This window comes from Muscardinus avellanarius (genome assembly GCF_963383645.1).
Source record: "Muscardinus avellanarius genome assembly, chromosome: 12".
NCBI lineage: Eukaryota > Metazoa > Chordata > Mammalia > Rodentia > Gliridae > Muscardinus > Muscardinus avellanarius.
Window position 1 is genome coordinate 102,114,863 of NC_137798.1, and position 27,896 is coordinate 102,142,758.

Genomic DNA, 27,896 nt, shown 5'->3' on the forward strand with positions numbered 1-27,896 from the left:
TTACTGCCGCCCCCCAGCAGGCCGGGGTGGGGTGCGGAGGGACGAGGACCGAGTGTGTGTGTCTCCATTACACGGCACCTCCCTGTGATGTATGACTGCGGGGCACTAATAAAGCACAAAAAAGCGCCTCCTCCCGAAACACCCAGCACCAAGCAGAGACGGGCGACCTGTCAGGTGCTGCTGGTTCCACACACCACACACACATGCGCGCGCACACGTGTGCATGTGTATACACGCATGCATACACACATACATACAAACACCAGCATAAATATACAGATTGCAGTCACGTGACACAAATACACAGGCACATCCCTGCACACATATACATGCTCACCTACACACATGCACATGTGTACCTGCACACATACAAACACCAGCATAAATAGACATGCACACTCACATAAATACACATGCATATACAAACACACATGCGCACTCATATAATACACACCCATATACACATACACCTGACCCCACAAATACACGCACTCATATAACACATGACCACAGCCGCGTACTCACACAGGGCCTTTAGCTACACAGCCTGCGCCAGGCCCAAGGACCCCGGCAGAGGCCATGGGAAAAGCCAGGGAGAAAACGGCATGAGGCGATGTTTGGCGTCGCATGGGAAGCCATGAAATGCTTCCCCTCAAGACTCAGTGATTTCTTGCAGGTCTGCTCAGACCCGGATCATCCTGGGTGGCTGGGCAGGTCGGCCATGTCCACAGGGAGCCCTCCACCCCGGCCCAGAGCTGAGCCAGCTGCCACTCCCCCATGCCACCTGCCCAGGTATGACAGCAGAGACCACAGTCAGGCCGCGCACGGACCTCTTACTACACAAATGCTCAACAAAACGAGCCGGGGGCAGGGCGGGCTTCCCGACGCAGGCCCGGCCGCCCCTGTCTCTGGGCCTCTGCAGGCCCCTACGGACTCAGGCCCAAGGTGGCCGCATGGCTACACTCCAGCGGACTCCGGGCTGCTCTTCCCAAGATGATGCACTGCGTCTTACAAGATGCATGCTAAAAATATTCCGACTTCTCAGAGCCAGTTTACAAAAATAATTGTGTTTTCTTTAAAAAAAAAAAAAGATTATAGGCAAGCATGTGTCCAGCTATTTTTAGCTTCTATTCAACTCTGTCCATCTTTTCTCATAATAATTCCTGCAGACTGCTTTTGAAACCATCCCCCCTCTCTGGTCGATAATTGCATTCAGACTTACATGGGGTTGGGTCTGGGGGGCCGGAAGTGACCATGCAGCCCTCTGTGACCCCTGGAGTTGAGGGCTGGCCAGAGGTGCCGGCACCTGAGGATGACCGGGGTCCCAGGAACGTGGACACACCGCCTTCTCATCGAGGCCAACTCATGGGAACACCCCATGAGGGCCTGAAGCTGCCCCAGACCTGGAGTCCCCAGGACAAACTGGGGTTCCTGCCCTGGAGAGGCCTATAATCCACTAGGAACATGTGTGGTGCTGCTGGGTGGCCCCTGAATGACATGTCCACAACTGAGCCAGTGGCACCTGGGAATGTGGCCTTATTTGGAAAAAAGGGCCTCTGCAACTATAACTGGCTAAGGACCTTAGGGTGTGCTCAGCCTGGATTATCTAGCAGGTCCTAAATCCACAGTTCTTCTCACTGTGCAGAGGAGGAGGAGGAGACAGGCCCCGCGAGGAGCAGGCCAAGGACCGCCTGCCACCGGCAGAAGCTGAACGAAGCAAGAAGCTTCCTTGGCCAGAGCCCCCCGATGGCAGCCACGTTGGATTTTGAACCGGCAGCCTCCTTAACTGTGAGAGGATACCTTTCTGTTGCTCCAGGTCACGCAGTGTGTGGTCACTGGCTACAGGCGGGCCTGGGACACTGAGGTGAGGCACAGAAATCACAGCCCAAAGCAGTAATCCTCATGATAGCCTCGAAATTTCCACCTCTAATCTACAAAGGACCCGAGGTCACTCCCTCAGGATCCCTCCTCTCCAATACGCCCAGGCTAGTCAGAAAAGCAAGCCAGGCATGTTGAGTCCCTTGAGGCTTGGAGACCCAGGGGGCTAGAGAGGGCCCAGGCTGGCCCAGGACACCCAGGGAGGCCCGGGCTCCCGGGGACTCAGATTCTAAACCAGGGGCTCTCAAGTCAATGCCCTGAGGACACCGTGCAAAGGACAGTAGACTATTTGTGAATTTTCTTCCCCAAATTCTCCAGTGAGCTAAACGTTCGCCTGGCTGCTGCAAGCCGTCTTGGGAGCCAGGGCTGTCATGGGAAAGCACTTACATGAAAGTGGGGTGTGACCTGCTCAAAATACGCTGAAAAAGGTCACCCAGGACAGTAGCAACAGCACCAAACCTAAGCTGGGCCAGCTGGGTTCAAGCCACTACTTCAGGTTTATTGAGCACACACCCCGGGCCAGTTGGCCCCCCACATCCTTGAGATGTGAGTTTGAAAGTAAAATGGGGCGGCCATTGCAGAACACAACTGGGCTATTCCTCAAACACTACAACATAGGATTCCATACGATCCAGCAATCAATCACATTTAAGGAGCATGGCCCCAAAAGCTGGGTCTCAAGAGTATGTGTACACCGTGATGGTCAAAAGCAAAAACCACCCAGGTGCCCATTGGTGGATAGATGAGGAGACAAAATATGGTCCATCCATACCATGGAATATTATTCAGTCTTAAAAAGGGAATCCTGACACCTGCTACAATGCGGATGAACTCTAAAGACGTTATGCTTCGGGAGATGGGCAGACATACAAAGACGGGTGCTATATGATTGCCCTTAGATACGGTCCCTAGAGAAGTCAAATTCATAGCAGAAGGGCGGTTTTCAGGGCTGGGAAGCAGAGGAATGGGGGCGATTGTTCAGTGAGGACGGAGTGGAGCTTGGGATGACAAAAAAGTCCCAGAGACGGATGGTGATAGCAGTACTAAATGTGTTCAACGCCACGGACCCTACGCTTAGAAATGGTGAAGAGGGTAGATCCTTTTTCCATTTTGCCATAATGATAAGTCCCAGGATCATATCTTTGTGTCTTGAGTCTCAATGAAGAGGCTGCATATCAGACCCATGACACACAGCAGGCCCTCAATCCATGGTTCCTTTTGCGACCAATCAAGAATAAAGGAGCTGATTCGTCAAGCATAAGAAAATCCAAAGCACAAGAGCCCATGTCCGTTAAAATAACAGCACCAAAAGCAGACCGGCCCAGCAGAGCCGGCCTCGCTCTCCTTCACTAAGGTGGTAACTTAAAATGTCCAGTTTTAGCCGGGCGTGGTGGCGCACGCTTGTAATCCCCGCGCTTGGGAGGCCGGAGACGGGAGGATCGCACGGGTTCAAAGCCAGCCTCGGCTACTTAGTGAGGCTCTCAGCAACTTAGTGAGACCCTGTTTCCAAATAAAATATTAAAAAGGTCTGGGAGTATAGCCTGGAGGTAGAGAGCCTCTGGGTTCCACCCCCAGTACCACCAAAATAAATAAATAAATAAAATAAAATGTCCAGTTTTATGAAAGGATTCCAACCACCCCCGTTCCTGCACACAGCGACTCGGTTTTTGCATTGACCTCCTTGGAGAAGTCCCGAGGCCTCTGACCCCTTGGGCTGAAATCACAAGATACAGGTGACTGGTCCTCAAGTCTAAACTCGGCCTGCGCCGCGACTCATCAGCTCTGGCCTCCTCCGCTTTACTGCACTGGCCCCCAGCTGCCGGGGGAAGTCGAGCGAGGAGGACAGTGACGCCTGGGTCCAGACCCGGCTCTGCAGCTACCAGATGCGCAATTTCGTGCCAGTCACGTGACCTCTGGGACCTCGGTCTCCTCACCTAAGAAGCAGGAAAGGGGTTACCCCTGCCCCAAAGAGGAGCCACGGGGAAGCTGCAATTTGGAGCTGAGAAGGCGCCCGCCAAGGGTTGTAGCAATGGCTGATCATGATGTGGTGGCCCGTGGTCTCCTGCCAGGACCCCAGTGGGAGAGGCAAGAAAGCCGGCGGCCACACTGCCTCCGGCCACCCGCAGAGGTCACACGTGGCCCTGGCTCTCAACCACAGGTCCTGCAAGGTCTCACGGGGGCTGGGGAACCCCGCACAGGGATCCCGCCCGCCACCGCTTCTTCCCACTGCCCTGCGGATTAAAGCGGCAAGCCGCCATTGCGTTGGGATAAACTCTTGTTTCATGGTTCCAACTATTCGGATTTGCTTTTGACGAATGTAGAGTTCACAGCCCCCCACCTCCACCCCACCCTGGGTTTTGAAAAGTCAAACCCGTTGCTTCCGCACCTCCTCCAAGAGAAAACACAGACCACTTCAAGCTTTCGGGAAGACGGCGACAGGGCTCCTCCAGGGAGCAGAGAGCCTGATTCTGCAGAACTTCGGGTAGAGAAGGCGGCTGGGGGCCTTCGGGGTCCTCTCCCCCTCCAAAGACGTGGACCCACCCTGGGCTGGTCTCCACCGCCACCGCCGGCACCCCGGGCACCCACAGTAGAGGTTAGGCCGGGACCATGCCCGGCCCACACTGGACTTTTAGAAGCCCCTCCCCACCCACGCCACCTTCCCCGCGGTAAAACCCATCCTCTCCAGGACCCTCCGTCCATTTATTTTCTTAAAGGAGAGAGAGGCACCAGGAGTGTGCAATTCACATCCACAGCGCGAGGAAGGACCCATCTCGCTAAGGTATTCCTCTCGTGTCTACAGCCCAGGGCCAGGCCCAAGCGTCACGGTGAAATAAACGACAAGCCTGGAGATCGCCCCAGGGACGATGTCCCTGTATGACCTGGCCCCCCACCCCGGGAGCTCCATCTCGGCCGTCCACATCCACAAGGCCACTGTCGCGCCAGGAAGCGGGAGGGAGCGGCCGCCTCCCAGGTCACCAGTCACGTGTTCTGTGGCTGCTGGGACTCTCTGAACCCAGTATCCTCGTGGGCAGAAGGGGGGCCTGCCTTTTTTTTTTTTTTTTGCAGACCTGGAGATGGAACCCAGCAGCATTCTACCTCCGAGCTACACCCCCAGCCCTGTTTTTTATTCTTTATTTTGAAAGCAGAGTCTCACTGAGTTGCAGAGGGCCTTGTTACATAGCTGAGGCTGGCTGTGAACCCCGATCCTCCTGTCTCAGCCTCCGCCTGGCTAGACTGCCTCTACTTAGGGGTGAGATGAAGCAGGAAGGCCCTGGGTAGTGCCGGCACATAGTAGGTTCTTTAGAAAATAGCCGCAAGTCCTGGGAACACTGATAATGTCCCTCCCGATGCTAAGAAAGCCTCTGGCCAGCAACAACAGACGAGGACCCGGGAGGGGGTGCCCAAGGCCACGCCATGGAGGTGCTTTGCAAAAGCCCACACCTGCCTCTTCCTCTGCTTTCCCCAAATATGGTGAATGGCTGGGGTGACCACCCGATGGCGGCTGTTCAGGGGACCTCCAGATGGAGGGATGAGGCAGGTACTTTTGTGTGTGTGTGTACCAGGGACTGAATCCTGGGGCATTCTGCCTCTGAGCCATATCCCCGACCTTTTTTATATTTTGGTTTTGAAGCAGGCTTGCCCCAGGTTGTTGACCGTCGCGCTAAGCTGGTGAGGCTGGCCTCAAACCTGCGATCCTCCTGTCGCAGCCTTCCAGGTAGGCGTGTGCACCACCACACCTGGCTAGGAGCAGGTACTTCTAGTACTCTATTTCTCAGGTGAGGACCGAGGCTCAGGAAGAACAAGTCGTTACCCGGGGCCACATACTCATACCCGCACTCTGAAAGCCAAAGCCAGGCATAGTGCCACCTCTGGAACTTCCCAGTAAGCCTTTGCTGGGTACACACGCGTGAGGATCTGATTCTCACACGGAGCCCTGAGGAGATGGGGCTGCCGGCGATCCAGGCACAAGCCAGATCTCAAACCTGGACACTCGGAGGAAAGTCCACTGCAGACGGCAAGCCCAAGGGTCCAAGCGGCACCACGGGCTCCTCACCATGCAAACTCCAAGTGCTGCCCAACCACAGGGCAGGTTTCAGGTTTCCTGTGCGTTAAGACAGAAATGTGGTGTTTTTTAGCCAGGTGTGGTGGCGCACGCTTGTAATCCCAGCTTTTGGGAGGCTGAGACAGGAGGACTGTGGTTTGCAGACAGCCTCACCTACTCAGTGAGGCCTCTGCAACTCAGTGAGAAACTGTTTCAAAATAAAGAGTAAGAAAATAGGACTGAGGATGTGGTTGGGAGGTAGAATGGCCCTGGGTTCTAACTACCTCTGAGCTGCATTCCCAGCACTTTCTAAATTTCTTTATATTGAAACAGGGGGGTCTCACTAGGTTGCTGAGGGTCTCAATAAATTGCTGAGGCTGGCCTTAAACTTACGATCTTCCTGTCGGCTTCCCAACCGAGTAGAAGTGTAATCATGGGTGTTACTAAGGCATGAACCCACGGGCATTCTACCCTGAGCTACAGCCCAGCCTTTTTTTTTTTTTTTTTTTTTTTGGTATTGGGGATTGAGAACCCACAGGCATTCCACCTCCAAATTATATACCTCCAGACCTATTTTATTTATTCTGAAATAGAGTATTGCTAAATCGCTTGAAGCCGTCCTTGAACCTGCCATCCTTCCATCTCGGCCTCCCAAATGCTGGGATTACAAATGTGCGTTCCCCCCCGCCCAGCTCAGAAATCAATTTCTAACAGCTTGTGTTAGACGACATACTTCCTTTTACAGTTTCCCAGGTGAACCCCAGAGGGGCTGTGTGTCTAAGTCTAGCGCTGCCATCTACATCTTTTGGTGTCTCCCCCCCACCTCGGCTGCCTCAGTTTCCCCATCGGTACAATGCAGAGGTCAGATAAGATGACCCCTCCGACCCTCACTCGGGATGGTCAGAGACTGCTCCGAGCCTTGGTCACCAAGGCGAACCGACTCCAGGCCGCCGGGCTCCACGCGGAGGGTGGCGCCCACCCAGCCCGCGCCCTCCAGCACTTCGGGGCTCCCGGTTGAGGAGCGGCGGGGCCCGGCTCCCAGGTCTCTCGTGTCCGGGCAGTGCCAGTTCTTCACATCGCTAGCTGCTTGAGAGCGCTGCATCCAGCGCTGCATTAAAAATTAATTACACATGCTATTTTATTGCCAGTGCAGAATGTAATGAGCGCCAGCTGTGCTAAACAGCCAAACTCCTTTTTAAGACAGCCATTAAAAAAAAAAGGAAAGAAAGAAAGAAAGTGCACTTCCAAATGCCCCTCCTGTCAGGGCGGAAGAACAGCAACATCTTGTACAGATTTGAACAGAATTCTTTGATTTAGCCTGCATGTCTGAAGGGCCGGCTCGGAGATGAAATGGTATCTGGTGAGCTGCGGCGGCCCTGACCGCTCTGGGATGTGGCTGGACCACTCTATCTAAGGGCGGCCATGCCGGTCGGCGTCCCACCCCGACGGCAGCACGGCGGTCTTTGGGCCGGTCCAGCTCCCACGCGCCTTCAGCCCAGTTGGGGCAGAAGATGGGATCTTGGGACCGGGGACTTTTCTGGAGTCTGCCAAAGCCCTGCTGCCCCTGGCCACCTACATCCCCCAGAGCACTGGCCCCCTGCGCACCGCGGGTCTCATGGCTCTCCACGGCGTCTGGGTGACAAGCAGGCATGGTAGGTCTCTGCAGTGGCGGGACCCCAAGAAGTGACCCACAGATGCCAGTGTCCAGTCTAGGAGCTGGCACAAGAAAGTCGCCATGGTCGCCGGGCGTGGTGGCGCACACTTGTAACCCCAGCATGTGGGAGGTTGAGACAGGAGGATGGCGGTTCATGGACAGCCTCAGCTACTTGGTGATGCCCTTTGCAACTCAGTGAGACCTTATTTCAAAACAAAAGAATAAAAACTAGGGTTGGGGGTGTGGCTCGGAGGTAGAATGCCCCTGGTTCCATCCCCAGTACTGCAAAATAAATAAACAAAGAAATGACTAAGAACGTTGTCACGGGGCGGCAGCGCTTGGAACCACGTGCTAGATGCACCTGCTCCTTCCCCAGTCTAGACGTCACGAGGCACACAGCCGGCTCTAGATTCGTAATAATTTTCCTGAAAGCCCTCTTTCTACCCTGAGCCAGCCCCACTGACACCGGGACCCAGGGAACCCAGAAAAGACTGGAGCAACACGCGTTACTTTGCAGTGAGGGTCCCGCGGCTTGTTCTCCTGCTGTCCCCAGGCAGATTCCTGGCCACACCACTCCCTCCAGACCCGCCATGCCACACCTCCCTCCAGAGTCCCGCAGGACCCCGAGAGCGGACCAGGGCCCGGGGCCAGCCGACATCTCTGTCCCCATCGCCCCTGGGCTGCCCGTTCATCCTCCACGGCTAATCAAACCCAGCCCAGAAAGAGACTAGGGTTTGCTTCTTCGGGTATGAAATGTGCAGAGCACAGACCATATCATTAACATAAAACTTCCAGAAATAAGGCCACTTTCCAGACAGACTGCATTAATTGTCAAGCCTCCTCAGCCAGGGTGGTCCGACTCCCGGTGCCCCATTGGACGGCTCCGGCTATAAAACCAACACAAAATGAACACTGGGATATAACTGAAGGAGGAGAAAACGACAGATTCTACTGTTAAACCCTACTATTTACTTACAGGTATTCTTTTATCTTTATTGTCCCTTTAACCCATGCCAAGAAACCCCAGACTAGTTAAATAACACAGCAAGCACAATTCCAGTAGAAAAGTCAATTGGATTTAACTCTACAAGATTGCCCTGTGATTTCAGCATATACTAATGACTGCAACTCGCTCCTCTATTAAATCCAAACACTTCCACACCCAAGCTGGGGTCCTGTGTGAACTGCGGCTGATCACCATTTGCTGCCTTTAAATATGCAACCAAGTCACCCTGTTCCTTTCCCACCTCAGCGCCCAGGGGCCCGGAGCCCTTAAACATGGCAACCAGGTCCGCAGCTCGGAGGGAGAGTCTACAAAGCGCCAGACACGAAGGCTGCCAGGCGGGAAGCGCCCGGGGCTCTGCGGTGATGTGTGACTTCTACGAGGTTTACGCCACACATCAGCGCCCGGCCTGGTGACCACAGGCGCTTCTCAGACCCACCCTTTGGGGAATGGACCGCCATCGCCCCAGCTCACAGATGGGGAAATTGAGGACCAGAAAGGAAAAACAAGACATCTCAGGCCAGGTAGCTACACACTTCACCCCAGCGGTTGGCTACCTTCCGATGGCTGCCTTCCAGCTATGGAGGCTCAGAGCCGGCAAGGGTTGGGGGAGCCCAGTGGTTTGCAGCTGTCTGGGTCCCCCCAGCCCTGAGCGTGATCCTCACCAAACCCCACGCCCAGTCTATCCTAGCAGCCCGCACTGATAAGCTTCAGAGGTCTACAGGAGGAGTCGCTTTTTGGAATGTTACACACACACACACACACACACACACACACACACACACACACACACGGGAACTGAGACTCAAAGTGGGACAGTGCCATTCAGATGGGCTAAGAGCCAGGCCCAGGGTCACTTGGGCAAGCCTCCAGGAGGGGTTTCTCAGGGAACACCCTTCAGTTCCCAGGAGCACCCTATATGATTTCAGCAAAGCTCCCTCACCCCACTGTGACCACCAGGCCTCCTCCTGTAATCCCAGTGCTTAGGAAGCTAAGACAGGAGGTTTGAGGCCAGCCTCAGCAATTTAGTGAGGCCCTCAGCAGCTTGGCGAGAGCCTGTTGCAAAATAAAAAAGGACTGGGGGTGCCGGGCGTGGTGGTGCACACTTGTAATCCCCGCGCTTGAGAGGCAGAGACAGGAGGATCACGCAGGTTCGAAGCCAGCCGCGCTGGCTTAAGAGACCCCTGTTTTCAATTTAAAAATATAACATAGGTCTGGGAGTATAGCCCGGAGGTAGAAGGCGGAGGTAGAAGGCCCTTGGGCTCCATCCCCAGTACCACACACACACACACACAAAAGGACTAAGGGTGCATCTCAGAGGTCAAGCGCCCCTAGGTGCAATCCCAGGAAGAGGAGGAAGAGAGGAGGCAGGGGCCGTGGCAGGGGCCTGGAGCAGGGGTCCCCGGAAGCAGGACTGTTTGGGACGCTACCCGCTCAGAATGTACATCAGCACACATACCCATGTGGTTTCTCCTCCACAGAATCACACCCTTCCATAAATAGCTGTGAGTGCGTTCACGGCATGCAATTAACCTGTGAGAAGCGCGGTTACACTGGGGCTTTCCGTATTAATTTGAAGAGATAGGTTCAGTGCAACCTGATCTGAAAGGAGACAAAATAAAGTACGGACAGGCGGCAGCCCCACTCCATCTTTACAGCGGCTGCCGCTTCCTCCTAACGGGTTACTGGGAATTTAATGACTCCTTCCAGCTACTAATTAAACAGGCACTAAAAGCACATAAGCAAACAGCCCAGCGCCAGGGACAGAAAGCATGGAAAGGCCAGGACGGCCAGAACAGGATATCTTCAGGTATTTGAAGCTGATCAGAAAATATGGTGGTGCAACGGAGTAAGGGCAGATTAACAGGAACCAGAGGAAGATCAAAGGGTGCCGAGCACTGGGGCCGAGGGTGAGTGTCCCCTCCCACCCCTGACCCTCCCCGGGAGCACTGCAACCAAGCCTGGGGGTGCTCCTCGGCCAGAGTCTCCCCAGAGCTCTGGAGTCCCAACATCTAAGAAGGCTTCTAAGCCAGAACTTGGGAGGTTGAGAACAGAAGGATGGCAGGTTCGAGGCCAGCCTCAGCAACTTAGCAAGCCCCTCAGCAACTTAGACCCTGTTTCAAAATTTAAAAAAATAAAAATTGAAAAGGGTTGGGGATGTAGCTCAGAGGTAGACGCCCCTGGTTTCAATATCAAGGAGAGGGAAGGAGAGAAAGAAAAGACCCCAAGCCAGAGAGGAGCTGCTGCAGGAGGGAACAGGTGCTGAGAGCCGCTTCCTGTCTGCCTGCTCCGCCCTTCCTCACTGCAGTCCGCATGCCCTCCATGGCCCCGAGAGTGCCAGCTGCAGGTGAGCAGGGGCCTCAGGGCTGCCTCTGTTCACATGGGGCCCACAAACTAGGTACTCAAGAAATGGCTTTGAGCTGAGGAAGGAGTGTGATCCGAGGCCCAGCGGCTCATCCGTCCGCACGGTGTAGCGGGCAGAGCCTCAGGCCGCCCGTGTGCCACGACACGTTCTGGGGTGCGGCGGCGGGCGACAGGCCCTGGCAAGGACCAGGTAGAATGGAGAGGACAGACTGCAGGCAGAGTTCACGGGTACCGAGGCTGGCCAAACCTCGCTCACCCTCAGCTGGACACAGACAGGGGAAATATGGCTAGGTGGGTGACCCGCGCCCCCCTGGGCTGACATGGAGCTGCCACGCCAGCCCCGTTAGGGAGGTGCTCAGTCCCCTAGCCAGCAACCCGGGTGACTTCTAAAGAGAACCAGAGCCAGCAGTGGGTTAAGCAAACTCCATGGTGCGCCTCTGGCAAGGGGATCCTGTTTTGACATGGAGAACTTGACCAAGTCCAGTCGTAAACACTCAGGCTGGTCTTTGATAGTGTGGCCCCCCAGCCGGCTGCAGGGCTGCCGCACTAATTACAAGAAGCCAAGAGAGTGGGCAGCCGCCCAGGTGGAGCGGGCATCCCTCGCTCGGCAATGGGGTCTTCCACAGACTTACAGAACCCATCCACCAAGCCAGGACACCCAGTCATCCGGGGCTGGGCAGCCCAGGACAGGGAGCCGGCTTCTTTGAGAGAAGTTCCAACTCCTTCCGGGGTGTTCTAAAAGCCTTTGCTTTGCACATGTGCGGCACAAGCCCCACAAGAACCCAGAACTCTCCCTTGGAAGCCCGTCCTATGACATCACCACCTGTCATAGCCGGGGGTGGGGCTGTGGGCCACCCGCCAGCCGGAAGGCCCAGGGAACTCCGCTTGGGGGCAGGGGCTACCTGTGGCCACTTGCAGACCTGTAGCTCTAAATGGGGACAGGGTCGATGAAAAGCAAAACCTGCTTCAAAAAATGGTATTTCGCAACTGGAGTCAGAGAAAGTCAGGTGACCAGGCAGAGAAAGGAATCTACCCCAGCTCCACAAGCCGCCCTCTCCTTTCCTGGTTCCTGCCACGGGAACCCAGGCCACCGCCGCTGGCCACGTGAGCCTGCGTCAGCCTCCTTGCTCGGGCGGCCCAGGCTGCAGCGAGCGTCTCTGCCCGCGGACTCCCGGGGACCCCAGGCCACAGGGGTTGGGGTCTTGTTCCAGGAGAGGGTGGGGAGGTGTCCGCCCACCTGCAGATGTGCAGGGCTGGGGTCTGCCCAGAACGGGACCCAGGGCAGGCGCTCGGCCCCTGACCCTGCCCCCTCCAGCAATGATTCACTCTTACCCATGGCCGCCGCTTTTTAAAAGGCTCCTTTTGAGGGACTTTTTCCCCCTCTAAGTTAATGGGCAACATATTGTCCCAAAGAGAAACTCCGCATTCTGGATGGCTCCGGCAATGTACACAGACAACCGAGGAATCCTCTCCTGGCCTCATCTAGGGGGTGGGGGCGGAGGCCAGGGCAGAAGAAAACCTCAGATGGTAAGCGTTATCCAATTAAGCGTTAGCTAAACAGCCCAAAGAGATGAAGTCTGCAGGCTGGGCGGTGCATTCTGGGAGTGAGGCTCTCAGAATGGGGGCTGGGGCGCCTCCTGACCCCTGGGGACCTGGCACCACCGGTTTCCGGTTCTGTGGATATCCTTTTACCACTTCCCCGGGGAACCCCCCAAAAACGCCTTCTGGGTGGGTGGGTTTGCACATCCTCCCTGGGTCCCACCTGGGCTCTCGGCTCGGCCCGGGGAGTTGCATCCCGCCATCCCGGGCGCCCGCCCCCCACCGCGGCGGCGTCTGTTACCTGACAACTGACACTGGCATCCAAAGGGAGCCTCCGTGGGCCCCTCACCCTGGGTCCCATCGCCCGGGACCGGGCGCGCGCTGCAGCAGGGCAGCGGGAAGCAGGGCGGGGGGGCGCCCAGGGTACGCAGAGGTGCCGTGATCACGGATGTGTGAGGGTGGGAGGAGGCAGCTATGGGGGCCGTCACTGGCAGCTGGGCAGGCCTGCACGGCCCTGGAGAAAAAACAATAGAAAAGACTGGTCAGTCGGGCTCTGGGCTGCGCAAGGGGCTCGAGGCGTGGGAGGGGCCCCCGGGGCGCAGGGCCTCAGCCCAGCCTGCAAGGGTGGGAGGGCCCCAGGGTGCCTGGCCCTGCTGGGAAGGGCAAGCGGGGCGAGGGCAGGGGAGAAGGGGCTAAGGAAGTGGGCAGGGGGCACCGCAGAGGGTCCTACGTCCACAGCTGCCAGGTCTGGGGGCTTTGCGTAGGGGCTGGCACACATTAGGACAATCAGGGCCCCACTCCCAGGAAAGACCCCTCCAGGAAGGGTTTTCTGGGGAAGCTGGAGCAGGCTCCAATGGAGGATCTGTTCCCCCAAATCTGGGCCACCCCTCCTAGAAAACCTAGAGTCATCGCTGCTTGCTCTACCAGAACGGGTTCTTTGGGCCTCCGAGGGTTCCCTTCCAGGGGTCTGGGCACTGGTCAGCCTCATGTCTAGCTCGCCACCAGCTGGCGCCTTGCTCCAGCCACCCCCGCAAGCGGTGCCCAAGCCCCAGTCCCTTTCAGAAAGCCGTGACCTCCCTCATCCCTTCAGCACCCCAGAGAAAACCCAGCGAGGCCCAGACCCCACTTAATGGCCCAGGCCCAGCTTGGGAGCCCCTGCTCCCCCACCCCCACCCTTCTGACAGCCACGCAAGGAGAGGGTCGGGCAGGGCCGCCTCACCTCCACCCAGCTCGCCCGGCGTGGCTGCCGGCAGGCCTGAGTTTGATTTGGCCGTTTATCTTGCATGGCTAAGAGACCACCGGGGCAAAACATTTGTGCGAAGCCTTTGCCAAAACCACAAGCAGAGAAGCCCAAATTCCCTGGGTAAAGAGTGGAGCAGAGAAGCATCAGAGAGACGGAAAGAAAACATCGACACGATGACGGGCAGCTGAGCCCAGCCGCTTGGCCGGGGCGGCAGCGCCTCACCTAGGCACAGGCCTCTGGCGGCCGCCCTGACCACTGGATCCCCCATCCTGAGAAGCGTCCCTAGCCCACTGCCGGCCAGGAGCCTGTCTGCCTCTGTGTCAACCCCATGTACGCAGGGCCGTGGAGTTAGGATACCCACTGCACAGACCAGAAAACCAAGGCTAAAACAGCCCAGCGGCTGGCCCCGACCAACCCCGCTGCCTGGCTCCAAAACCGGGGCTCTATCTCCTGCTTCTCTGAAATCCAGGGTCCCTGGGGCACTAAAGAAGAGCCCCAGCTTGGAGTCTGGGGCAGTGGATGCCCTGCCAAGAGACCCAAGGCTAACACACAGCTCCGACCTTAAGACTTCTAAAGGACCCGGAAGTTTCAGAGACAGCCACAGCCCCGGAAAGGTGTGGCCAAGGAACGCCAGAGGCTGAGGAAGGCCACGCCCACCCACGTTTAGTATAGGCACCGGGCCCCCAAACAGGTCAGAGCTGGGGCCCTCCCTTCAGACCAGGGCTCTGGATCACCAGCACCCCTGACGTGGCTATGTGCTGGATAGACCACAGTCCCCTCGCTCGGCAGAGACCTGGGGTAGGAAGAGGAGGGGCACTGGAGCTCTGGACCATGATCTCAGCTGTCCCCAAAGCCTGGCCACGCTCTCAATCCCTCTATAGCTGCAACTGGCGCTGAAGACCAGGACACCCAGGATCCTGGGGGCAAGGGTCATGTGGGGCACCTGTGGCCTTCACCCAGCATCAGGGGCTGCAAAGACCAAACTCTGGGTTCTTGGTGAGGCCAAAACACAGCCGGCACCGCCACCAAGCCAAGGAGCCAGCAGAAGCCTCCTGGTGTCAGCCATCCCAAGTACAAAGGTGACCCTAACACTCTGATGGGTGTAGGATCAAGAAACATGGTGGACTGCCAGGCGGCTCACCATGGGGCAGACCAGCGGCTGTGCAGGTGGCCACCCCTCGGGAGGTGACATTCTGCACGGGGTGGGCACTGCATAGGGCATGTGGACCTCCCTGCAGTCCCCCCACTCCAGGGGCTGGCTCAATAGGTCAGGGAGGGGCTGCAGGTGAGGGCTTTCAGTAAGTCCCCACCTGCAGCTACTGCAAAGGTCAAGCATGAGAGAAGCCACCCATGTATGAGTCCCTGGGTGGAAACCTATGGGGCGGGCCAGTCCACGCAGACAGAAGGCAGAGGATGCCAGGGGTTGGGGGCTCATAGGTGGGGGCTTTCTTTGAGGGCTAATAGATTATCTGGAATCAGACAGTGGTGATGGCTTCAGGACAGCGTGAATGCAGTCTTAAACCACCGGCAGCAAACTTAAAATGGCAAACTTAACATTATGTGAACCTTAACTAAAAAAAAAAAAAAAAAAAAAAAAAACTCAAAGATGAACACAAGGTCTCCGGGCCTCAAACCTGTCCCAGGTTACGGTCTAGCCCTGCCCTTTCACAGGGAGGGGGTTATTTGCTATTAAAAGTATAGCCAAGCTGGGCGTGGTGACACATGCTTGTAATCCCAGCATTTGGGAGACTGAGACAGGAGACAGGAGGAGAGTGGTTTGTGGACAGCCTCAGCTACTTAGGGAGGCCCTTTACAACTCCGTGGGACCTTGTTTCAAAATAAAGAATAAAAAACAGGGCTGGGGTTGTAGCTTGGGGGTAGAAAGTCCCTGAGTTCCATCCCTAGTACTGCCAAAAAAAAAAAAAAAAAAAAAGTACAGCCAAAACCAGGCCTGATGGTGCAAACCTATAATTTCAGTACTTGGGAGGCCAAGACAGGAGGATTACAGGTTGGAGGCCCAACTTCAGCAACTTAAGCGAAACCTTTAGTAACTGAGTGAAACCCTGTTGTTTTAAAATAAGAACGGGCTAGAGGTGTAGCTCAGAGGAAGAATGTCCCTGAGTTCAAGCCCCAGTACCCTCAAACCCCTCACTCCCCTAAAAGAGAGAGAGAGAGAGAGAGAGAGAGAGAGAGAGAGAGAGACCAGAAAATTGAGCATGTCATAAGGAGAACTTGAGACTGTGTGCCCAGACACCGCAGGCAGCTAAGCCGAGAGGACACAGGAAGAGAAGAGGGAGACAGAGGAGCCCGGGTTCAAGTCCTTCCTCTTCCTTTTCTGGCCACGAGTCCTAAGGTGAGACCTAAACTTTCTCAGCGGCTCTTTTTCACAGAGAAGGTGAGGACAACGCCAGCCGGAGCTAGACACCTAGGAAACATGGCCACTACCCTTAGTGGCCGCTCTGCGATCTTGACCTTCCTGTCTTCACTTCTAGAACTTTCTCTGCTCCCTGTGGGGTCTTCTCACAGCACCGTGGCTGCCTAGATGGTGCCCTCCCAAGTCCTACGACCTACTCTTAAAAAAACAGTGTTTTTAAGCTTTCTGGGGTAGGGGGTGTGGCTCAGCCGTAGAGTGGTTCCGCCCGGAACCATAAAACCCCTTTCTACTGAGGCCTGTGCAGATATCCTAATGGCCCCCCTGCACGCAGGGACACCATATCTCAGCCTTATGTAGGATTGAGGTGGCTTAAAAAGAAAGCCCTGGCTGGCGAGGTTTCTTATCGTGGAAGTTCATTTGAATTAGGGAGAAAGAAATAATTAAGGCCTACTTGCATCACCCAGAGGAAACCCGGACCCTCCCTAGGGGGTACAGAATTTGCCCCTCGAAAATATGGAAAATAAAAGCCGGGGGTGGTGGAGCACGCTTTGTAATCCCAGCATTCGGGAGGCTGAAACAGGAGGATCGTGGTTCGCAGCCGGCCTCAGCTAAGTAGTGAGGCCCTTTGCAACTCAGTGGGACCCTGTTTCCAAATAAAGAATACAAAATGGGGCTGGAGGTATAGCTCGGAGAGAGAATGCCCCTGGGTTCCATTCCCACTACCGCAAAAAAAAAAAAAAAAGGCTTAAGTAGGCGCCAGGCCCACTGGGCTCATGAGGGTCGGAATCTGCCTTCCTGCTCTTTGGATCACGTGCAGAGGCACCCCAAAAGTCTCGGGATGGCCCACTGTGCACCCTTCCCGGGTGCGCAGCGCGGGGGGCCGCAGCCCTCCGCCCTCCCAGCCCCCCCCAGCCCCCCCCGCGGATGCTCGCCCGCCCGCGCATGCGCACTCGCGGCGACACGCCCACCGGGTGCAGACGCCGAGCTCCCGGCGGCCGCTCAGGGGCGCGGGCTGCAGGTTGGGTCCCCAGCTGGAGCGGAGGCCTGGGCCTGCAGCTCGCCACTCCGGAGAGCTCTATTTTTCTCTCCACTGGTGCCTTTCAGCGGATCCATTTTTTTTTTTCTCGAGGCGAGAACTCCTACTGATAGTGCAGATATGAGTCATAGATCACGGGAGGAGACAGGGCGCCGGGCTGTGGGCGAGGGCCACTGGCAAGGGGGCCTGACAGTCCCCGCGCCCCTCCCCCACGCCAAGACATTAATTCTCACAAGTCGGAGAAAATTACTATGCATGAATGCAAAAAGCATGATCAGGAGTAATTAACATGGCTTCATATGCAAATTTTATTAATGCAGAAGTACAAAGTCATTATGCAAATGAAACTTACGTCAACTCTCTTGACAAATATTCATCTCTGAGGCTCAAGTTTCTCCTTTTTTATTTATTTAATTTTCTCTCTTCCCTCCCCCCTTCTTCCCCCCTGAGTTTCTTTGGGGGAGGGGTACAGTAGGGGCGGGGAGGATGTGGGGAGCCTGCGGCGATCCCGGCGCTGGGTGGGGTGGGGGCCGGCAAGCCACCGGACCACTGGGCAAGTTTGCAAAGTTGTTGTTCAACCAGAGAAATGTATTCCTGCATTGTTTGTTGATTTTTTTTTTTTTTTTGGTTGTTGGCAGGTACAAGACAGCTCATAGGAGAAGAGGAAAAATAAAAAATAAAAAAATAAAAAAGCTCTGGGCAGCAGGCAGCCAATCAAAACGCCAGAGCCTGTAATGAGGGCGATTGATGGCTGTTTGGCTTTTACTGCAGGGTAATGAACTAGAATCCAGTCTGAGGGGGGGGGGAAATATGAATATTCATGAGACTGTGCTCCTGCCTTTGATGATTAAAGAAATTTTTAATATTCAAATAAGCGCTTGCCAACTGATTAACAAAGAACGCAGAAATATGGAAATGGGCGCCGGGAAAGATTTGAGAGGCGAACATACTGTGCGGGAAAGGCAGCCCCAAATTTCATAAACAAGATAGGCAGATAACCCAATTCACACGCGGGCAAATAAAAACATTTCTTTCTGATCACTTAAATATTTTGCCAGCTACTTTGTCTTAAGGATGATAAAAATGCTGTGTATTAAGGGGGGGAGAGAGAAATAACACGGAGTCAAATGCATTGCTCATATTTAAGAACCAGCATCCTGCTCCCAGCCCGCCTCCTCCCACCCCGATGGGAAATTAGGATTCTTTTTCCGGTTTGCTAGAGAGAGAAGATGGAGGAGAAACCGGCTCATACTTAGAACCCCGACGGCTGCGAGGCAGGTGCCTGCGTACCACGTCACGGCGGTTCCGAGTGGATCCTCACAGCCAGGACGTGACTCGTGGTCAGCTCCTAGCCTGGTCCGAGAGACCAAAGACTGCTGGGAGACCGTGCGTCTAGAGTGCAGGCACTGGAATCCACCAGCTGGAGCTCTATGGACCTCCTCGGACACAGGCCCCGAACGGGGAAACGCAGGGGCTCATCTTGAGAGGACAGCACAGGGCCTGGCCCGAGCAACTTTAGCGTGCAAAGCACCAGGCAAGCAGCTGCCACCAAGGGAAAGTGCCTTTGATGCCTGGGCAAGCTGTCTGCTACAGCCGGGCTCACACGGGAACATCTCCTCCACTGGCCCGCGTGGACGCTCATAACAGTATTAGCTGGACGCTCACAAGAGTATTAGCTGGTAAAATGATCCTGCAGTTAAAATACATCTAATTAGCAGCCGGTGGCCTTCATTTTGGCAATTTTCTATATGGAAGAAGAGGAGTGCCACCTTAAATGAGACCCCGACCTCCCAGACGTCTCTTCTTCCCTCTCCTTTTTTTGGGGGAGGTGTGGGGGGGGTGAGAAGTGCCTGAGACAGCGGGCACAAAACAATTCTAAGGAACTCTCTTTGTTGTTCACTATCAGAGCCACCCAGGTCAAAAAAATGAATAAATAAATAAATTCCTCGGCTCCGTAGATATAATTTCATTTCTTTTTCTTGGTTTTTAATTACCCAGGTTTGGGGACCAGCAGTAACTGAAACTTGCTTCTCATGGCAGTGTTAAAAATAAATCAATAAGGTGACGATGACGGAGAAGAGGCATTTAGCTGAACCCCATCGGGCGCCAGGAGACAGGGCAAGTCAGGAGAGGTCTCCCAGCCAGCGCGGGGGGGGGGGGGGGCGGCAAAAGTCCCACCCCCGCCTCTGGGTTCTCATCCTAAGTCCAGCACTACTGTCTTGTCTGAGCATCCATCGAGGACCCCCCCGGGTCTCCAGCCCCATGCTGCCCTGGGTTTGGGGGTGAAGGTGTAAGTGCCCTTTGGATGAAGAACAGCACAAAGGGAAGGGAGGTCCCACAGGGTTTGCGCAGCTGTGTCTACAGAGCTCCTTCAGGGTCATTACCTGGGAGACAGAAACACAGTCGAGGTCCGCTGCTGCAAGACAGCAGCGGTACAGGTGTCTGGAGCCAGCAGCTCATCTCTGGGCTGGAAGCCACTTCCCCAAATGACCATCTGGAGACCCCCGCTTGCTGCCCACAGCCCTGGGTGGACACCTGGGCATCTTCTTGCAGCCACCATGAGAAGGTCTGGCCTCTGGGCCCTGGAGCCAGGCCGCCTTCCTCAAGCTCCTCCTTCCGCCACCATGCCTGAATCTGTCAGGGTGAATCACCACTCAAACTATGTTCCCTCCCCAATATGTTGCCCATTTAATGCATCCCAGAAAACGGGCAGGCAAAAGAGGGATCCTGCCCCGACACACACACACACACACACACACACACACACACACACACACCACTACCAAAACCTGTTTTCCTCCCTAGCAGCTGCGTCTTGCCATTAGAAGCAGGGTGGAGCCACAGCCCTTCCTCGGTCCAGAAGCACCTGTCTCAATAGCTGCCAACCCCAACTTCCTCAAGATGCAAGTGGCCGAAGTCCTCTGGGGCAGCAGATCCCCCTTTTGCACCCTGAGCCAAGAACTGGTGAGATTACATCACCCTGGCCCGTCCAAAAGCCCACCCCCCCAGGGACAGCCGAGTTCTGGTGTTGCTGGGAGAGGAAGAATATCCTTGAGCCTCTTTCTCCATTCAGAGTAAGGTGGAGGAGGGGGCTGACCAACGGTTTGGGGCTCACCTCCCAACCCCCAAGAAAACTCCCAGCTTGGACGTTGCCCTTGTGCTAGGACGCAAACAAACCACAGCCACTCTGCACTAAGGCCAGGGTATCTCGGCCCCAGAATGCACAGGGGGCGGCCTTGGCAGGCAGAGTCCACCGAACTGGGCCCAGGACCCTGGACTGGCCAGGCCTGCGGACAGCAGAAGGTGAGGCCATGTGTTCGACGAGGTAGAAAAATGTGCACTATACATCTAATATAATGGACATCTATAGCTCTACACACAAAATGTATGTTGGTGTATAATGTATATACATACACACACATGTATGTATGTGTGTGTGGATATGCACGCACAAACACATCTATATCAGCAACCCGACATGTTAAAATGTCTGCATGTATCGCCTGGCATCTATAGGGGTCAAGGACAAAACTAAGGTCGATGGAGTCTGAATCTCACCAGCAGAAACGGCTGATACCTGAAAGAGAATTCTCCCTGACTTTAGGCCTTCTGATCAGAAGCTGGGCAGCCACTTCTGTCCTCAAGCACAACTCATGCAAGGTCCTTCAGGAATTTCATCTTTGATTGTATCCAGAGACACAAACAGTGTGCTGCTAACACACCCGAAAGAAAAGTACAACCCAGGAAAGGAAGGGAAGAGCTGGACACATCGCCGGGCGTGGTGGCGCACGCTTGTCATCCCCGCGCTTGGGAGGCGGAGACAGGAGGAGCGCGCGCAGGTTCGAAGCCAGCCTCACTGGCTTAAGAGACCCTGTTTCCAAATAAAAATATAAAATAGTTCTGAGAGTGTAGCCCGGAGGTAGAAAGGTTTCCAGGAACCCCGGTACCACCAAAAAAAAAAAAAAAAAAAAAAAAAAAAAAGCTGGCTACATCTTTGGCATTCTGGGCATGAAGGATCTGGACCCTGCAGCCTTTTCCCAGATGGAATCAGAACCAGAGTCCCAGCCAAGGACAAGCTCACTAGGCATCCCGCAGCTGCACCCTGTTTCCATTCATTTAGAGCCGGAGAAAAAATCCACAGCGAAGACAGAAGTCACATGTCACACGACAGAATAAAACCAGGAACTGATCTTCAGATGTGACACCGACCGACCGTGGGTTTTAAGCGAGGGACACCTCTTCCCTCTCCCTTAACAAATCCACTGTGCCTGACGTGAAGAACCTGGCAATTCTGAGGCCGACTCTGCTTAAAACTCTGGCTTAAAAACGGGTGCGCTCAGGAAGTTGCTGTGATCCGAAGGTCCCACAAACTCCAGCACAGGATTTCTCTCAAGAACCAAGCACAGAGAAGGCGAGAGAATAAATAGAAGGGGAGTATGAACTGTGAGAATCCCAGGGAATTAAGGATGAAAATAACACAGCCCAGCCAATAAAAAGAACATAAAGAAAATAAGAGTGCCCAGCGTGGAGCTCTGATTGGAGCCCACACAGCCCGAGAGGGGACTGGAATTCCAGGTGCCCTCGGGGTTGTGGGTTTGAGGAATGTAAGTACATCGACCTTTTTAAGACGGTGCCATAAAATTCTACCTGGGCAGGAAAGGGACCCACAACCACAGAGCCGGCAGGGTTTCTCATTTTAGATGGAATAGAAATAAACTTGGTTAATAGAAAGTTGAGGGGGAAAAAAAAGAAGAAAAAAATTGTAAAAATAGGGATGGCGCTATGGTTTAAATGCGTATTTTGTTTTTACTCGCATGTATTAGAGTCAGAAGCAATTGATCTCCACTACTGTAATTGGAAAAAAAAAAACCTAGCTCTCCCTGGATTTGGGTGATGCTCGATCCTTCTCTCTCCCCTTTCATTTCTTTTTACCTTTTTCTAATGGACACAAGAGAATACAGAGGCTCGGCGTTTTGCATCACGTAAGAACAAAATCTTTCTATGGCCTCTCTATGTTCCTAAGCCAAGTCTGAAATGTCACTGACTAACAGAACTGAACAGGCCTGTAATTACTTTCAACCAAGTAGCTCCTTTAACTGAGTTTTTCTGTATGTAGATGGCATTTAATATACATATTATGAGCCTTCTTTTCAGCCCGGTAGCATTTGACGGCAAAAAAAAAAAAAAAAAAAATCACAGATTTCCTTCTAAGGGAACAGTCTGACAGCCACCCCCTTCTTCTTTTTTGACATGAAATCCATTTTCATCTCCTAACACACCAGAGGTGACGTGCGGTGTGTGCACAACAAAATTTGTAAAAATTAACACTTTGCGGGATTAATTTAATAAAGACTGTTAGCACATTAACACTAGTAACATTGCTCCTTACGATTCAATCCAGCCTCGCTCGCAACGCCACTGTAACAGAGGTTTACGTTCTGCTGAGATTTATACGGCTATTTAATGTCATTAAACAAACCGGCAATGCGGCCCTCCGTGGAAGTATTCTTTCTATCACAGAGTATTCCCACTAGAAACTGGGGGAAATCGTGGCTTGCCGACTTTGATTTTGTTGTAATTTCCCCCCCCCTGGGCTGTCTTTGAAATCCAGGCATGTGCTGGACAGAAGAAGCAGCTCAGAAACCCTGGGAAGGTTCTCAGAGAAAACCTGTCTCACCTCTCCACAGAAGGGCCCAGAGTTTATCTGTACTTACTTGGTTTTGAAATTGTTTTATTTTTTTTTAAAAATTGTTTTAATCTACAAGGCTGTATTTGACTGTAATTGCACAGGGTGTTCTCTGCCTAGCAAACAGCACCCCATCTTAAAAATTACTTTCCAGGCACCCCTAAAACAACATCATGGAAATAACACAGAGGGGGGGGGGGCTCCTCCCGGCTGATCTTATGTATACAACAACAGAAACGTGAACAGAAGCGTGAGGGTTCCAAAGAGCTCCAATCGCAAATCAGGGCGAGACATTCTCAACTGCAACCTCAGAGGAAGAATGCAGGAAGAGCACTGGCTCAGGAGGCCTCGGAACTCCACAGGCACAAAACCAACAGAAAAAGAAAAATGAAAGGGGGGGGAGGGGAGAATCCTTTTACAACACCAGCAAAATGGCAGAGAAAAGTCTTGGTGCTGAAATGAGGGGACCTGAGTCAGCTCTGCGGGTCCAGGGCGGCCAAGGCGCTCGCGTGCACACACACACACACACACACACACACACACACACACACTCACACACACACAGTCACACTCAAAAACCCTTTTAGAGATCTTCTCTAAACCTGAGCCAGAGGGGTGACTCGGTAGCTCCCCCCTCCTTCCTTAAGTACATTTTAATACCTTTATTCTACGTCCTAATTTCTTTGGGGGAAAAAAAAAACCATCAGTGTCACCAAAAAAAAAAAAAAAAGTCACTCTGTTGTGCAAAATCCAGCAGCTTCCTTGGCAGCAAGAGAGGCTGGCTGGCATTATCCCCCCCTCATCTGACAAAACTACTATTTCTGGGCATGTGCTCAAAAACAGGTAGGAAGCAAAGGCTGAGAAATGAGGAAGGAGAAACAGCGAACAGATTTTTCACTACCGAGAACGCCAAGCGTAAACACGATTATTTAGCCGTGTTTAAGGCGCCTGTCCCCGGCTCCGCCACAAGCCCACTTGGGTTTAAGGGAAGGGTGGGTGGGTGGGCGGGTGCAGGAAGGGGGGCGCGGGAAGGAGAGGGAAGAGGCGGCCACCCTGTGAGGGAGGCTTCCTGAGACGGTTGGGGTGGGCATCGGGGCAGGCCAACCATCTTCTCTCCCAAAATCTGCATGTGTCAGAGGAAAGCTAATCTGCTGGTTAATTAACGAGCTGCCACTGACAAAAAAATGGGAGAGCCATTTCATGCAAACATTTACACGGCGTCACGGGATCTGGTTCTGATTCTCTATTACTTTTTTTTTTTTTTTTTTTGCAAACCCATGTGGACCAGATAGAGACAGTAAAGTTCACGGGGATGGGAGGTTTCAAACCTCCAGGTTCAGCCACAGGGGGAGAAAAGAACATCCCTGCCTACTTTGGCCATACTTGCGTGCCCACGTGGAATTTACTCGGATCTGTATTCAATTAAGAAGCACCAGACACCTCCTGGCTGGGAGCCCGCACCGATGCAGACTCGGGGTATCTGCTCCCTCCACTCCAGCTCAGATGCTGGGAACAAGGGTTCTGTCAAGACCCCCAGGAGAAGGGAGGGTGCACAGACAGGCACCCCCACCCCGAAACTCGAGCCCCAGGTCTGAGCCCTGCCAGGGCAAACAAGCCAGATATGGACAGACAGTCTCTGTATTCCTAAAGGATGCATCTAAGCCCAGAGGTTGGGGGCCCCCGCCAGAGGTTGTTCTTATAAGAAATGTTAACTCGGGGTATCCAGCAGTTGCCGGAAAAAGAAACCACACCTCTCTGAAAGAAAAACAACAGCACAAAAGTAAAATGGCGCCCCAACAGGCCACTGGGGGCCTCCATTTCCCCAGCGGAGGTACCACTTCGGAACAACCAGCTGTGTACTCCGTGGGTATAAATGCCAATTTTTGTTAGCTTGGAGAGGCAGCCGCAAAGGAAAAACAAGGATTTCCTCACCAGTCGGCACTGAGCTCCGGCTCCCCAGCACCAAGCAAGACTGTGCACTTAAAGGCTGCCTGCGGTAGGCATTGCTCCCACTCCTCCTCTCCCACCTTTCTGGGGCCAGAAACCACACATCAGAATACCTACTCTGGGATGTTCAGGTCAAAGGCAACAGCAATACTACTGGTTTTAGGATTTTGGATCAAATGACAGTGCCCAACAGTAAGAGTCCTACAAAACGAATGGGGAGCGTGGAGGGAGCTACCTATTGGTGTTAGGTTACTAAATTTAAAATCCCGGTCCTCCCTCCCAAGACCTTCCCCCTAAGACCCTAATTCTTCCTCCTCTCCTCGCATTAAAAATGCTCTCTAGCCGGGCGTGGTGACACACTTGTAATCCCAGCACTTGGGAGGCTGAGACAGGAGGATTGCAGTTCGTGGCCAGCCTCAGCTACTTAGCGAGGCCCTTTGCAACTAAGTGAGGCCCTATTTCAAAATAAAAAATAAAAATAAAAAATAGGGCTGGGGTGTAGCTCTGAGGTAGAATGCCCCTGGGTTCCATCCCCAGTATTACCAAAAAAAAAAAAAAAAAATGACACTCTCTACAAGCAGCTACTGGGTCCCTTTGCTTCCCCTTTGCAAATCAGTCGCCCCGCCCTCACAGCCTGAACAGTGAGTCTCCACTTGCAAGATGTCTTTGAAATCAACTGCTTCCCTTATGGCGACCAGTGACCCGTTCGCGTTCATATCTGGACGGTGACAGGAGAGTAAACAATATCACATTCCCATTTTACAGATGGCGATGCCAACAGAGGGACTGGCTCTCCCTGGACTGTTCAGGAAGTAAAAACATTGCAGGGCGCAGGCCAACGTCTCCAATCTCATGCTTTAGGCCCAAGATGACCCGGACCCATGTTCCAGCAACAACAAATATTTATCAAACATCTACGTAGGATTCAGAAGCCACCCTTGTAAAAAAAAAAAATTCTACGGGGGGGGGGGGGGATCTAGATTTCTTAACATACCCAGGGGAGGTTCCCTCCCAAGCTTTTGGCTACCAGTTCCACTAGCTCCATTTCAACAAGATCAGGTGACAAAAGTCCCCACTGCCCAGCAAATTTTCCACTTGCTCCTGGACAAAGAAAGGTAAATCTACCTGGGCCTGTGGACACACATGGCTCCCGGCAAAACTGGGCTCAGGCAGCCCATCCTGCCCACTCAGATACCAAAAGAGCTGCCACCCCCCACGACCACCAAGGACAGCACCCTGGGGCATCAGCCCCCACCCAGGAACTTTCCACTGCTCTGCCCAAAGCCTAGAAAGAGAAGCACACATAATTTTTGTCACTGTTCAGTCATCAAGGAAACAGCCGGGCGTGGTGGTGCACGCTTGTAATCCCGGCACTTGGGAGGCTGAGACAGGAGGATCGCATGGGTTCGAAGCCAGCCTCAGCTACTTAGTGAGGCTCTCAGCGATAGTGAAACCCTGTTTCCAAATAAAGTATAAAATAGGTCTGGGAGTGTAGCCGAGTTAGAAAGCCCCTGGGTCCCAACCCCAGTACCACAAAAAAAAAAAAAAAAAAGATAAGCCAACATGATAAATCAATCATCCTCCTTCCTTGGTATGATAGCCATGAAGTCAACTGCAGGCTACCTGTCTTCCAAGCAAAACATGAACAATTACCCCCACACGTGCCTGGTCTCGAAAATTCCAAAATGTGCATCTCTCTAAACACCTGCAGAAACCTAAGATGAGCCCCTACACACACACACACACACACACACACACACACACACACACACACAATTAGTGTTTCATCTTTCTTTCTGTAAAGGAATCCACTCACATAAATATGCATCAAACACGAGGATCTGCCTCGTCGCCTTGGCCCATTATGAGCTCCGGATTGTGGTCTTTATCCATATTTACAGATACTCAAAGGCAGATTCTATCTTGTTGGAACTGTTATAAATGGACGTCTGAGATCGACCAGCAAGTTCGGGCAGGTATGAAAAACTTCCTGTCCAAGGCTGGCAGTAGCTCTGAGTTCCCCAGGACTGAACTGGTTATCTTCTCAGACAGGCCTTTCAACAAATGGATTGACAAATACCTTCAGACTCCTCCACTAGAAAGGCTGGTTGCTCAAAATCCGAATTAGCTAAATCTGGAATTTTTTCTTTTTTTTAAGATCAGCTCTTACTCCAAATGGCAGAAGGGCACGGTTTACGCGGTACCTGGAGAACTCATAAAGTGTAATATACTGTTTCAGACCCAAATCACAATATGTATGTATAGCATATGTTTAAAACTGCCTTGCGGTTGTTACAGCCAATCTCTCTGCCCAGTCCAGATTTATTTCTGGATAATGGAGGAGTCACGGGTCTGCTGTAACAACGGAGGCAAACTTTCAGCCTGCCACAGGCAAACAGCATACACTTTATTTCCCGAGTAACAGGTTTGGGAAAACGTTGGAGTATTTTAAGAGCTTTTTTTTAAGAGCTTTGCAGTGGATCCACGGGAGGTCTACCTGCTCCTTGCCCTGGTCGTGTGTTTCAAACCATCATGGGAGGCTTTTTTTTTTTTTTCCCCAGTACTGGGGATGGAACTCAGGGGCATTCTACCTCTGAGCTACACCCCAGCCCTATCTTTTTTTTTTTTTTTATATATTGAAACCGGGTCTCACTGAGTTGCAAAGGGCCTCACTAAGTGGCTGAGTCTGCCTGCGAATCGCGATCGTCCTGTCTCGGCCTCCCAAATGCTGGGATTACCAGCGTGCACCACCAAGCTTGGCCGAGGATCCATTTTTAAGAAGCAAAAACTAAAGAGAGGCTCCTAGCACAAGGTGGCCGTCCTCTGCATACCAATTCTCTCTGGGGGTTTATGGTTGGAGAGGCCTGGCGGTAAGACTGAGTTAATTCCCCGGAATTCCAGGCGGCCTTGGGTCCTACTCCAAAGCAGGGTTCCATTCCCACACACTGGGAAAAACACTTCTCATATTTTCAAAGCCTCTGCCCCAGGAGTTCTAAAGGCCGCGGCAGCCTCTCTTCCTCTGCGGGAAATAAGCTTCCAGAGAAATCCACTGGGGACAGGCCTGTGTCCCCGGCATGGTCCAAGTGTCCTAAGGAACTCTCTGAGGCTCCTTCCTTCAAGGTCAGGCCAA

At 53.5% G+C, this 27,896-nt stretch overlaps 1 protein-coding gene across 5 annotated transcripts in view; it reads right to left on the reverse strand.

Moving 5' to 3' along the window:
* Positions 1-27,896, reverse strand: part of BCL11B (BCL11 transcription factor B) — a gene marked incomplete at its 5' end in the record, with an annotated part of 93,160 nt that overhangs the window by 40,491 nt on the left and 24,773 nt on the right. For 2 of the 5 annotated variants that reach the window (XM_080707370.1, XM_080707369.1), the window contains one exon: positions 12,782-12,994. The exons of the other annotated variants lie outside the window; for them this stretch is intronic. In XM_080707370.1, the coding sequence (XP_080563496.1) occupies positions 12,782-12,994 (213 nt within the window). The remainder of the gene's footprint in view (positions 1-12,781; positions 12,995-27,896) is intronic. 5 annotated transcript variants of the gene reach the window in all.